Consider the following 13,698-nt stretch of genomic DNA (forward strand, 5'->3'; position numbering starts at 1 on the left):
TAATAATTTCATTACTATTGTTGCACATTTGTGTTTAGTCTACGTGACACCACATGGAAAATTCTTGTTAGCTTTGCAGCTATTCATTTCACAAATTCCTTAAATATGCATTATTTAAATTGTTAAACTAAGGCTTAATCTATAACCTGACCATGAAGGTAAACATGCCCTGTGGCACTACAATGTGACACCAAGGATCACGTGGACACCTCACACCAGATTGCCACAGGGAAGCTGGAAAGTTGTTTGTGTAGACAGCCCACAGTTGGTGCTGTTAGACCCCAGAAAACTGCCTCTTTTTCCCCAGTTACTTAACTTGTTTCACCGGCAGACTGACCATCCAAAACCGAGCAATACTAGGACAAGAAGTCAGACAACTGCTCATGCTAAATAAAGCAAGAGGGTCATCCAAGCTGGTAATCATTAACAGCAGAGGGCACCAATTCTTTAATCACAGTGCTAGGAGACAAAATGCCTCAGGACTGGTCCCAAACAGGAGGGAGTGGAAAAGAGACCAGAGACACCTTAATCCTATTGGACACACTGGCTTTCTGCTTTTCAGTACAGATAAACTGTCCCTCTTCAGGATGCTCTACAGCTTTTAAATTCCGTACCTAAAACTACCAAGCAACAGTTTGCTAGCTACAACTTTTACAAACTAGACTTTTGAAAGAGCCAAGTTTTCATTCCATTCACAAATTTCACAACAAACAAGTATTTCAACACTGCTTTTATTAAGTGCACACTAGCTTACTAACCTCAATACACAGGTCTAATGTCCTAAGAGATATTTAACTAATCAAGATCTTTACAGAGGTTAAGAAACATGGCAAATTCTGACCTTACAACAAAGATTTAAACCTTTTTATTTTAGTTTGAAGCCTACATTTTTATTCAGAAATTCCACCCACTGGTTTTCATACTTATTTTAGAAGTGTTCGTGGCATTGCATAATCATTAACCAACAGAGGGTTTTATAGGACACATCTTAAAAAAAAAAAAAAAACCACCACACAACACACAGAGCCAACAACCAAAAACCACAAATCACAACTCATACAAATAAACGGGTATAAAACATGGCTACAGCAAGAAAAGGTGTAATTAAGAATCTTCCACTTCTAGGTTTCTGGGCAATCTGGTAAATCTCGATAAAACAAGTGTAGCAACAGAAATTGATACAAAGTTTCTGCATAGGAACTACAGGTACCTCCAGGGAGACCTCACATGTTATATGCACTGTCTAAATTGCACTAGAACAGTTAAATATTTGCATTAAGAAAATAAAAGAAGGAAGCCATATTTGATAATATTAATACAGAACATCAGACTGCACCAATTGTCAGCAGTATAAATGGGGAAAATAAGTAAGGGAGCTCTAACTCTTCATGTATGCGAATAATAGGGCTAAGCATATGCACTTGCTATATACATTTCATTGGGGGGGTCATATGAAGACTAGCATTGCATTTATTTTGGGTTTAAATAACTTCACTTTCAAATCTATAATCTTGGTAACGGATACACCACTGGCCTTTCTTGAAGAACACTGTGATTAAAAAAAAAAAAATAGTATTCAGATAGCTGAGTGCCAATTACATTTCATGCTTTGCTTGATAAGAAAGCTTATTTCAAAAGCTGCACCCCCTAAGCTTCCTCTAGTAAAATGTTAGTAGATTACAAGTGCATTGGCATAATTTCAAAAATCCTTTGATATACCCATGTAGATTTCTGTACACATATTTGGTGCCTGTAAAGAGTGCCAGATATACTTCATCAGACAAGAAGCTGTCTGTCCAAGGGGTTGCTGCTGTGCTGGCAATGGGCAGGACTGTTTATCAGTACCAACATAGCCTGTTTACCACAACTATACCAAACAAATTGGTTGGTTTGGAAGAAAATTACAGTGTTTTTTCCTAGGAAGACAGAGATCACTTGGTAAACTAGTCACTTGAAAAGTTATTGGACCAACTTCTGGGACTTGATTAAAAATGAATGCAGAACAGCTCCTAGTGCAGTAAATGGGTGGTTTAGGTGCTTATAGCACTGGTTAGATGCCTGTTGCTTTTCTGTCAAGTTTGCCTGTCAGTACCATTTTCAGCTTCTGCTGCTTGTTTTTCAAAAATGCAATTGTTTGGCTTCTGAGCTTAGAGTTTTTGGGAACATGGCTATTGCATTTTTGGTATATTATTGTGGAGTGTTTTTGAAACATTCTGGAACATTTAAACTGGAAAAAACTATATCAAAACAATTCTTGACATACAAAGTGCGGACTACATCTCAATTTTACCCTTTGATATAAGCAGTGGATTTGAGCTCTTCGCTTTCAATGTAGCAGGGGAACAAAGCCAGTTTTGATAGATAGCAATACTTGATGTGCATCAAATTGCTGTTCATCTTCCTTCCTTGATCCGGGCTCTCCTGAGTGCAAGTGGCTGATCTTTTTCATTTAGATACATTGTGGAGCTGCTCAGAGTGAAAGCTATTATAAAGCTACAGAGTTTGGTCAATTAAGAGTAGTGAGAATAGGCTTCTTTTATACCTCACTTCCTAAAGAAAGACACCTTTTTATTGTGACAAGGTTCATCTTCATTCTTACTGAAGTGCAGTCTTAGCTTGTTTTCACCATTTTATAGATATGTAGGCCTTTTAACTACAATTATATGCTTTGATTCTGGGATTAATCTTTTGCTGAAACCTAGGTTTTTCTTTCAGGATGAGCAATGACCAGTTAACTCAACAGTGAGAGAGTTATTTTGAAATCATTCTGAAAAATAAAGCAGAAACTGCTTTGAGAAACCTTTTCAGTACTTTTACACATTTTTTTTTTTTCCATTCCTACTTGCTTGCTTGCTATTTCACAATACACACCAGTACAGCCTGGTACCCCTGCACAAATGACAGGCTCAGTTTCTATGTACTTCATGTCATCTGCAGAGATAGTTCAGGGAAGATTCTTAACTGAGGATGCTGTTGGTTTCATTGAACGACTCTTGCTCTTGTACAAGTAAACACTGAATATAAGCATCCCAGTCCAATTGATTTTTCCTCTGATACCATTTGAGGAGAGGATAAAACTGGTAGAATGGATTTGTTGGGAGAGAACTGATACACTTAAGAACTAAGCAGAAGACCCACAGCAAGTCACAAAAGTTGACAGGAAGTGAAGAGCCTCATTGGATACCAGGCAGCTCCTTGAAAATAGTGTATTTTGCTTTTCATAGACTTTGAGGAAGAGACGATGTGTATTTGCTTTGTTTGGGTTGTTTTTTAAATAGTAAGAAAACCCCCACGAAATCCAACCAACCAAAACACAGCCCACAAAGGAACTGGCAGTGGAAGGGATTCAGTGAGCCAAAGAAGCATGAATTACTTGTGAACATTATTCATTTTGTCTGTACCCAGCAGTTTTAGAACATATGGTCACAGGGATCATGTCAACAACTTCTTAGAATAATCTTGTTTGCCTTCCAAGACACAGACTTACCAGCAAAGAGCAAGTATTTGATCAGAGCAGTATTTGAACCCTACATTTTTAAAAAAGTTCATAGTAAAGTTGCTTTTTTACTCCCCTAATAATAAACTATGTGATACAAAGATGCGGAAAAATTAGCAATGCTGCTGCCATAGCAAGGAACTTTGAAGAACAGAAATTCTAGGTCAAGTCATTTCAGTGAGCATGGACCACAAATGTAAATCAATAGTCAAGGTGTATGAGATTAAACTGAATTTATAACTGTTGTGATACACACAACGGCTTTCTGCTCTGTTTCTTACTCTTTCCTGTTTATAACAGCTTTGTGAGAAGATTATTTGTCCTTCATGGAAGTAGAAAATGAAACAGCATGTGAGTAGAGAGGAATAATGCTGTACATAATAATGAGGAAGCCAATAGTATCATCTGACTTCAGTACAAGTGAGGTTCCCTGTTAAGAAGTAACAGGAATTGAGGAAGATTATAAATGCTTATGATGGGTTACAGAAAATCTATTATCTTCTCCTAGAGGAGAAAGTAAGCAAAAAAATACGGTTTATCATAATATTCAAGCGTGGTGTGTGCCTAAGTTACCCATGAACACCCACACAGATTTTATAAATGTTTTTCCATAAATGCATGAAACAATTATTTTTAAATATAAAATGTTAACTGACGGGATCATTCAGGAATTACTAAATTCAGAAAACTGCAAAGTGACCTTAACAGCTTTAGGAAGCCTATCTTAGCCACCCAAGCTTTGCCTGAAATTCAAATGTGAATGCCTATCTGTAAAATACGAAAATTAAAATTGTATATCTGGTTTACAGATGGAAATTTTATCAAAGTCTACTGCTGTACCCTTTACATTTCTAGTTTGCGAGTGATTCCACCAAGCTGTAAATAAACTGCAGAATGAAAATGAAATTGCACTGCTGGAAGACAGTAGAACAGTAGAGAATGGAGGGCCATAAAGGTTAGAGAGGCTGCAGCAGACATTGCCTGGTACATTTTTAGCTCAGTCAAGAAACTGTGTGCTAAATCAAAAAGACTTTCCTCATCTCACTTTTTTCTGTTGATGAGAATAAAGCAGAGGGAAATCCAATTGACTTAGAGTAGAAAGGAAGAAGCGAAGCAGTTGTAGTAAAGTGGGTTGCCTGAGAGCAACAGTTCTTGCTGCCCCATTATTTAATATAACAAAACAAACAAAAAAGAATCTGGTTTTATGGGAATTAAGACTGGTAGCAGTACCAGAAATAAAGCATTGTATTGATACAAAAGTTGGGATTAAAATCGGTTATTTCATTGTTGAACCTTTTGTTGCAAATTCTGTCTCAAGTCTGGTTATAAACTAACTTCTACTACTCCATCACATTTATTAGTTCACTCAGTCTGTGGCTAAAGCTTTTATAAGACAAGACTTAAAACTACTATGAAAACAGCTCTTATTGCATTCAAATTTTACCTTGGTATATACAAAATTAGACAGAAAGCCTGCCATATGCCTTACAAAGAGGGACAGACTAAGACTGAAGTATCTCGGTTTTGAGCTCATGTGCTAACTTTTGAACTTCACAAGCCAACATGGGTTTACCCTTTGCATTTCAGATGTGTATTTAAACCTTTTGGTTTTAATGTACCCTCTAAATGTGGCTGCCACAAAAATTAAAATGTATATGTCATCAGCATATATGCTTAACTTGATATGCTGTTGCCTTTTTACTTCTTTATGCAAATACTTACCTCTTCTAATGCAACTGGAACACTGCATGTAACCAGCTCAGCTATCAATAACTGTCAAGTTCTCATCTATTTATGCACTCACACAATTACAAATGCAAACATACAGCACAGATCCACTATGAAGCCACAGTATTTTAGAAGTTACTCCAACTCTATAAGTAAAAAATCATTCACAGCAGGAGACTACGAAGAACCAAAAATGTAACAAGAAAACAGACAACACTATACAAGAACTAACTACTTGAATCTGTTGTTAATAGCCTAGAATCCAATGAATCTCATGTTGGCTTAGTATTGAGACCAACGTGAATTTATATAGAGCCACTTGTAAACACAACATAATTAACTAGTTGTTTACAAAAAGCTACAGTCAACAACATTTAAGGTCTGTTGTTATTTCCTATTATCTTCGCATCTAGATATGCATTATGATGCAGTTTTGTTGATGTCATCTCATACAGGACTAAGTCATTGACGTTTCACTAGCTAAACCCTGAACAAAGAAACAGGAGAGAATGAGCCTGTGTACCTTCAAGCCAACCTGTATCCACCAGTACTTTTACTGCAGTTTCCTTGGCCTACATAATCTAAAATTACAATTGCTGCTTTACTGGCTGTGCAGCTACAGCCCTGTAGCTCCGAGTGCTGGGATGCTGCAATGCTATTCCCTGACTGTCTTAAATTTAACTTCTTTTATTTAGAAATTTGTTCTAAACTACTATGCAGCACTCATATGAAAGTTTTACGTTCCTCAAGCAAGTTCTCCTTTACTTCTCACATAAAGACGTAAACTAAATATGTTAATTTGGTTTTGTTATAAAGACATAACTTATTACTTCCACTACAATTAGGAGAGCAGTAAGAGTATGTTTCTTAAAAAAATCACATACACAAAAATCACTGAGGAATAGAAGGCAGGATTTTTTCCAATTATATTTTTTTTATTCTGTTAGTGACTTTTACATTTATATTCTATGCTTTCAAAACAAGTATAAATACACAGAACTGTTATGAAGTACAAATTGAAAATATGTTTTAGTAATAAAAACATTTTTCCATGTTCTATGTCCTCCATATCTGATAATACTATGCAAAGAACACTTGCAAGCAGGAAACATGCATCACACATTCAGCACACCTGGTATACTCTCCAGTACCATATTGTCTCCAGTGATTTACTCTGATCACTACAAGGACCAAGAAGAAAACCTTATAAGAAAGCCACCTGCCACAAGCATCTACCTCGAACTTCTTTTCCCACTCTTCCCAAAACAGTCTGAAAAAACCACAAAACCACAATTTCCTGTTTATACAGGAAGAGAGCGAATCTATTAAAAACTCTTAATAACATTTTTGGTTTATAACAGAGAAGGTGTGGTGATACTACAGTATGCACTACACCTTAAGACCAAATATTACCACACCTAGGTGGACCAAATACCTTCAGCAGCTGTATCAAACTACCCATTTTCCATGTGTTGGCTTCTTCCAGAATTGAACTTCCAAGGTATTTCTCAATTTCTATAAATCAGATGAGTTTGTGGTTTATATCACAACACAGGTTACAATATCATTTAAGTGCCATAGCAGATCCTCTTCAGATCTGCCCATGTGGATACAACGTGCTGCTTTCACACCATGCCCAATTAAACACCTATCATGAGAAGATGGCGGAAAATCAGACAATCATAATTTATTACTAGTGCATGAACATTAAACAAACCAATAGGAAAGGAGGAATTCTAGTGCGCCATAACACCAGTCATACTAATTCTAGCAAATAATTGAAAAAGAACACATAATAAAAAGGAGGGCATTTGCCTGGTTCAGTTTCATGGTCTTGTTTGTCCCAATGCCACACAAAAACTTAAGTCAGTAGACCACTCAGGTAGGTATGGAGAATGCTTAAGCCCACACTGCTGCCTCAAAAAACATACATTGTCACCTTTTTCTCCCATACAGTTACTTAACAAGTGAAATGTATTTGCTTTGCAGACTGTGTTATTATCACTTTTGTCAAGTAAGATTCCACTTATCTACCTATCAGGAAGTTATGCTTTAAAGTGAGAAACCTAGAGGTGCTTGCTCCACCAATAATGTAGGAAAAAGCTACTTGATTCACAAGATCTTACATTAAAGATCGGTTTGATACAAAAATAACATACAAGTTTAAGACAAGTTAGCTTTGTCTACCTGCAACTTCATAAACCGCTACACAAATACTAAACACTTTCAACTGTTAATCTTCTCTCAAAATTATCTGCCCTACTACCATAACCCTCTAAAATGAAAAACTTATTTCCTCCTTAATAAAGTTACTGAATTATTTTAAAATATACTGAATGTAAAGAATGACCACGATAGACAAAGTTGTAAGGAACTGTGTAAAAACATTTATTTTTGCGATTTCCTAACTTCTTGTGGTTTTAAGGTTGAACAAGTAAACTGATGAATAACTAACCGAAACTGTCAGTTGCTTCAGTAGCAACTGCCATCTCTTGTTCTACTTTACCTCTAAATTTAGACAGGGATGAAAAGAATCAGAGGAAAGTTTTTAGGCATTATTGCTTACCCCTAAAGAACTGCAACTGACACAGAACAGGTTAAGTCATCTGGTAACCTACTCAACAACCAGCTATTTATAATACAAAAAACAAAGTTCATTCTCAATAACTTGGATATTCACTACCACAGTGCTTAAAATATCAGAAAACATCACTTCTATTTGATATGAACACTTGCAGGTCTCACTGTAGTTGTCTTTCACATAGCCTGGGTGGAATCTGCTTTGTTTGCAAAGCTTCCTGTGCTCCACAGAACAGCTCTACAGTTTTGTCTTACAAGCTCTAGTTCAGGAAGTTTAATTACCGCAAACAGATAGGCTTATCACTGAATCTATCACCTCATTTAAACAGTGCCAATATCAATGCACATTAAAAGCTAAAGCATTTACCTAAACACAGCACCAAGCATGCCCTGCATATTAGAAGTAGTGCCTAATCAGTATACTTTTCAGCAACAGAACCAGATCTTCCCAAGACATCAATTTTACTCTTTGTTAACTGTTGCACCCTAACTAACTTCACTTGCTGCAATATCTTGACTTTGATACAGTAAGATCAAGAGTCTTCTAAAACACAAACATTTCAGTTCAACTTCTTCCTCAGGCATCCACTTGAAGTAAGAATCCTTTGCAAGCACACACTGACTTTACTCAAGAGACACAATGATCTCAAATGCAATATATTTTACTCAGAGGCCAAAAATCTCTGCTCAACCTGACTCATCATTCATATATGCAGTATACAAACATCTAAACAAGTTCTGTGTAAAAAGCACACTATGTCTCCACAGGAGAATGACATTTAACAGCCTTGAGAGTGAAAGGTGATGGTGTGACGTAGGTCCTGTAACACATAACCTGTCCGAGAGTGACTAATACACAAATTTAAAGCACTCATCAACTCCTGCACTGATCTGGGTGGAGCAATATAGCTGTGAAACCATAGCTGTGAACCTCCCAAGCACACTCAGTTTACTTGTTTTAAAAGTAATTGATAAAAGCTTTTACCCACTGTTTGGTGCCAGTTTATGGCACATTAGTCAGAATGTTGAGTTCACAGTTTTTGATTCATCTCAAAGCTCATGAGATTTAAAAGACTACACTACTAAGCATAAACAATTTCTGCTTTTAAAACAAAGTATGAGTTGCTCCTTGTTGGATGAATCACAAAATCCCCTTGCTCTCCAACTAAATAAACTCTCTCTTACCCCCAATAATGTGTTGTTCATGTTATACAAGACCTTTATTTTAATCTGCTTTTAAAGACAGCATCACAGCCAGAAGACAGCCCATTTAAGAAATTTAGTGTGTAGTATCTATCACTGAACAACTACCACACAAACCTGAAGAGAATGTGGGGGTAATGGAGCATGCTTTTAGTGTGGCAGTAGGCACTACACACACAGAAGTATTTCTACTCATGCTAATACCAAACTGACATGATATATTATTAACTTAAAAACATCCATAAACCCTTGGCCATATTAAGTCCTAGTTAACCAGTTTTCCAATAGTCAGGAAGCACCACTAATATTATAAATACAAATAACACCTCTTTTCAAGTATCCATTCACAGAATTGCCAATACTTGAAAGAATCTCATTCCTATCTCACCTTAATCCAAACTCCTGTCCAAAAAGCAAGGGCAACACCAAATTCAAACCAGCTTGCTCAAAGCTTTTTCCAGGTTTCCAGGTGTTGAAAACCTCCAAGTACTGGGATTCCAGTGTCTCTGGTCAACCAATGCCTAAGTATCCTTCATATTACTTTTTTTCCCCTTATACACATCTCCTCTCCAGTGATCTCTCCTGCTCCTTTCTATGACCTCTGTCTCCCATTCTTCTCCCATGAATTTCTGTAAAAAGCCTGGCTTTGACTTGTCAGCTGAAAAGATTAAAAACTTGAGAAGACTTTGGGTTCAGCCAAGCTATGATAGCTATGTCAAATCAGACCCGACACTTTCAAGGACTTACCAATCTACAGAATTATATACTTCCCATGTAATAATGAAGTGTTAAGGAGAGCACACAACACCTAAATTGAGGATTAACAAACACAGGAATCCCAGCAATCTCCCTGACAACCTTAATTTAGTCTGTTTCCCCTAGTACAACAAGCATACTTTTAAATAAGCAAAACAAGCACATTGCCAAACCCAGTTAGGAATGTAACTGCTCATTGCCATCTCATGCCAGCCTATTCTCTGGGCTGGCAGGAGATCACATGATTGTTTGCCAAAACAATTTGATTTTTTTCTGCCTGTTTCATTGTAAACACTGTAAAATAACGACAAAACCATCAGGTGTTCATTCCCACCTTCAGTCCTTGTGCCAGCAAAAAATTAGGAAAAAAAAAAAAAAAAATCAGAGGTCTTTCAGCCATTGCAACATGACAAGGTGCTCATAAGACAAACATTAGATTTTAGAAATATACTCCAGTTTACACACTACTAATACAAAAACTGGAAGTCAATTCTCATTGTGCAGTTATGTTCAACAAATTATATGAAACTTCAATGACTCTCAAAATGACCTAAAGCACAACAAAATAGTTCTAATATAGGCCATCTCCAACTATTTGTGTGTGTACATATGCATGTATTATCTTACAGAAAAGTACTTTAAATCATCATTTTCTAGCACAGTTCCTCTCTTGATAGCCTTAGTCTTCCTGTCAATCAGGAATAAATGCCATCTAGTAGGCCCATTGCCCACCTTTTACTTCCAGAAAGAGAGCATGAGGAAACAAAAAACTTTCACCTTTTTTTCCTAGAGTCTGCCTTCCCCCAGAATATTGACTTCAGCTTTCCCAGCTCCCTGTCATCTAGAGTCATTTTTAGTCTATCATATAAAAATCATTCCCCTAGACTTCCTTCCAATGACTTGCCTAATTTCAGCTGCTATGCCAGGAACTAAAAATAAACCCTCTGTCATATGCAGTTGCACACCCTCTCCCACCAAGCCCTTGTTCAGCACTCCACTTGATGTGTGAAATAAGTTCTGGAGAAGGGACACGCTCCTCTCAGCACACTGCAGAGTTCCTTGAATTATACACAACAAACTGACAAGAGTGCAGGTTGATTCATCACTGTAACTCTACTGAAACCTGATGAATTATAACTTACGAAGCTGAACCAAGAAAATCTCCACACCAAGCTCTAAGAAACTTTGTGACAACTTAACACTTGAACAAATACTGTGGCTTCCTTCACAGAAGTACCTTTAATCTTATTTACAGAACCAATTGTCTAAAATTAAATCCAGCAAAAATTAGTAACACTATTCTCCCCTACAATGGATGAAGTCCTTCCCCAACTACAGTCCTGTTATTCCCTTGCAAACCCACAGCAGTAATTGATAAATCTGGCTGCCCACTCGCATCACTTTAACTTAAAATACACCCGAATCTCATCCCTTTTCCTCCTCAGAGGTAAATCCCTCTTCATATCAGTTTTATACATGTTTTGCGTACATCATTTCCAGACAGGGGACTGGAGGGGATGAGGACAAAACACACCACTTTCCCATTCAACCCATTCATTCTATTATGCCATCAGAAGCTAAGTCATCTTATCTCAGGGCAAAACTGTCTTTCAGAAGGTATCTCATTCAAACAAGATACCACTACTCTGATCCTGCTGGACTGTAATCATCCACTTAAGAAACAAAAATATATGACTGCAAAGTCAAATATTAACATAATGTACTTTTTCCACTAAACAGAACAATTGAAGTCTACTCTAGTGAAGTCTAGAATAACTGAAAAGAACAAGCAATGGAAATAGTTCTGTTCAATCCATTTTTGAGCTCATATCACTTTTTTTAATTATGCAGTTCTTTCAGAACAAAATGTTCTCTGCTAGAGCAAAATTCAAGTTTCTATCTTCAGCTACCAATAGAAGCACCTTCCTGTGTGATTTTTAAATCACTTCCCTGCAGAAATCTTCGAGCAGCCTTCCTAGTTACTTCAGCTAGAAGATAAGCAAACCTCTTGTTTATATGAAAATGTTTATTTATATTTATCCTACAGGAGGAAGTACGAGTTTGTTTCCAACAACACCACAAAACAAAATAAGACATTCTATTTGTTTACCTTTTCTAAGATACACACGCTCACTTCTAATGCAAACATAGTTCAATTTATTCTGTATTCTGCCTTCCTGTCATTCTTTTAAATAGTTGTAACCTTCAGTAACTTTTCAATGCACCATTCGTTACAAATGTAACATCTTCCACACCTGCACTGAGACTTAGTTTTCAGAGACATAAAAACAAAAAACAAACACCACACCATATTTCTCGGGCTGATCGGCCAAAGGCTCTGCCGAACTAGACTCTATGAAATTAACTCAAGGTAGGAGCACTTACATAGTGACTTGGTTCTACTACTATCTGTAAAAACTCTTGCATAATTAAATAGTACCAGTAGTAGTCTAGTCCATAAGAAAAGTCAGGTAAGTTTTAAATCTCCACTACACTGCTGCTCTTGAAAATCCATCAGAGAACTGATGTAAAATGATTTGATTCAATGTTAAAACAAATAAGTGTAAGTAACATAAGCAAAAAATTAAAAATGAACAATGTCATATTAACTGGTTTTGCTGCTACTGCATTTATAAAGAGAGATACAATCCAGTGCTTCTAGGTTTGAAATGTACCTGTACTTCAAGTTATCAGGTCTGTAAGGAGAAGTATCTTTTAAATCGAAAAGCAAACTCCACAGTCTTAAGGAGGATTTGTGTTCAAAAGCTTGTCAAATCTTTCCAATAGACTGGACAACATCCAAATCTTTATTTTCACATTAATTCAGAAGTGCACGTGGGAAGCACCGCGTTCGCATCATAACCACCAACACTCTGGATGCTTCAAAACAGACGTGGGGCTTGGTGGGGAGGAAGGCAAACCTATGATCTTTCACTCAAACCGTGATCAGAACAGAGGTTCCACAGCAGGTCCTGCTCCCCGACCAGTGTTGTTGCCGCACCTCTCCCCGCAGGGACCGCCCGAGCGACACCCGCGCGGAGAACGTGGGAATTCCCGGCTCCCGTCAGCGCCCACCCCCGGAGCGCTCTGCAGCCGGACCCTCCGCACGCCCCCCACCAGCTGCCACCTCTTTCTTCAAAGAGCACCCAAAAACGCCCACGGAAGTTCATGGGTTTTTTCGTTTTTTTTAAAAAGCCTTTAATTGGTGAAAGCCCAGTACCCCCCAGGCCGCACGCCCCTCCGCCCCAGATTCTCTACTTGGGAAGCGACAAGACGCATTCGAGTCGCCACCGCCGCCTCCTCCCCCGCCTTCCTCCTCGTCCCCAGGCCGTCCCCTGCCCCCTCCCAGCCCCACAGCTCACTCACCAGCTTGGGCTTGTTCCTGCTCTCCTCTTCCGCGGCGCGCACACTCCGCTTCGGGTTCAATTTGCGAGAACCCAGGGGCTCCTCGCCGCCGCCAGCGCCCGGAGCCGCCTGACCCTCCATCCTCCCACCGGCTCTTCGCCCCAGCACAAACGTCCGTTCTCACCGGGGCTATATCCTCAAGGCCCCATAGGACCGACACGCAACACCGGGCGTCTCCCCGTCCCCTCCCAGCCGCGGCTGGAGTGGTTCCTGATCCCGCTGCCCCGCCGCCTCCTCCCAATCCGCCGCCTCGCAGACGCCGCACGCACGCGCGCCGCCCGCCCAGGCTTACCGCGCATGTGCACGCGCGGCGCGCACGCGCGGTTCGGGCACGCGGAGGCAGCCGCCGCCGCCCTACGGGAGGGAGCGGGGAAAGGTCGGAAATGGCGGAACGTGGGGGGTTCTAAACAGAAACGCCCGTTGGAAAGGTGAAGTGTGAAACTGGAGTGACCGGCCCTGGCTTTGGCAGCGCGGAGCCGGCCTGTAGGTGGATTTTATGCCGAGGGTTCCCGGCTGAGTCGTTTCTCACA

General features: G+C 39.0%; 1 protein-coding gene across 4 annotated transcripts in view; it reads right to left on the minus strand.

Annotated features, from left to right (window-relative positions):
• DIAPH2 (diaphanous related formin 2) overlaps window positions 1-13,411 on the minus strand; it is a 210,732-nt gene extending 197,321 nt beyond the window's left edge. For all 4 annotated transcript variants that reach the window (XM_065846125.2, XM_065846124.2, XM_065846123.2 and 1 more), the window contains exon 1: window positions 13,130-13,411. In XM_065846125.2, coding sequence (XP_065702197.1) covers window positions 13,130-13,249 — 120 coding nt within the window. In that variant the 5' untranslated portion in view covers window positions 13,250-13,411. The remainder of the gene's footprint in view (window positions 1-13,129) is intronic.
• Between the last annotated feature and the right edge of the window lie 287 nt (window positions 13,412-13,698).

This window comes from Patagioenas fasciata, chromosome 11 (assembly GCF_037038585.1).
Source record: "Patagioenas fasciata isolate bPatFas1 chromosome 11, bPatFas1.hap1, whole genome shotgun sequence".
NCBI classification, from domain to species: domain Eukaryota; kingdom Metazoa; phylum Chordata; class Aves; order Columbiformes; family Columbidae; genus Patagioenas; species Patagioenas fasciata.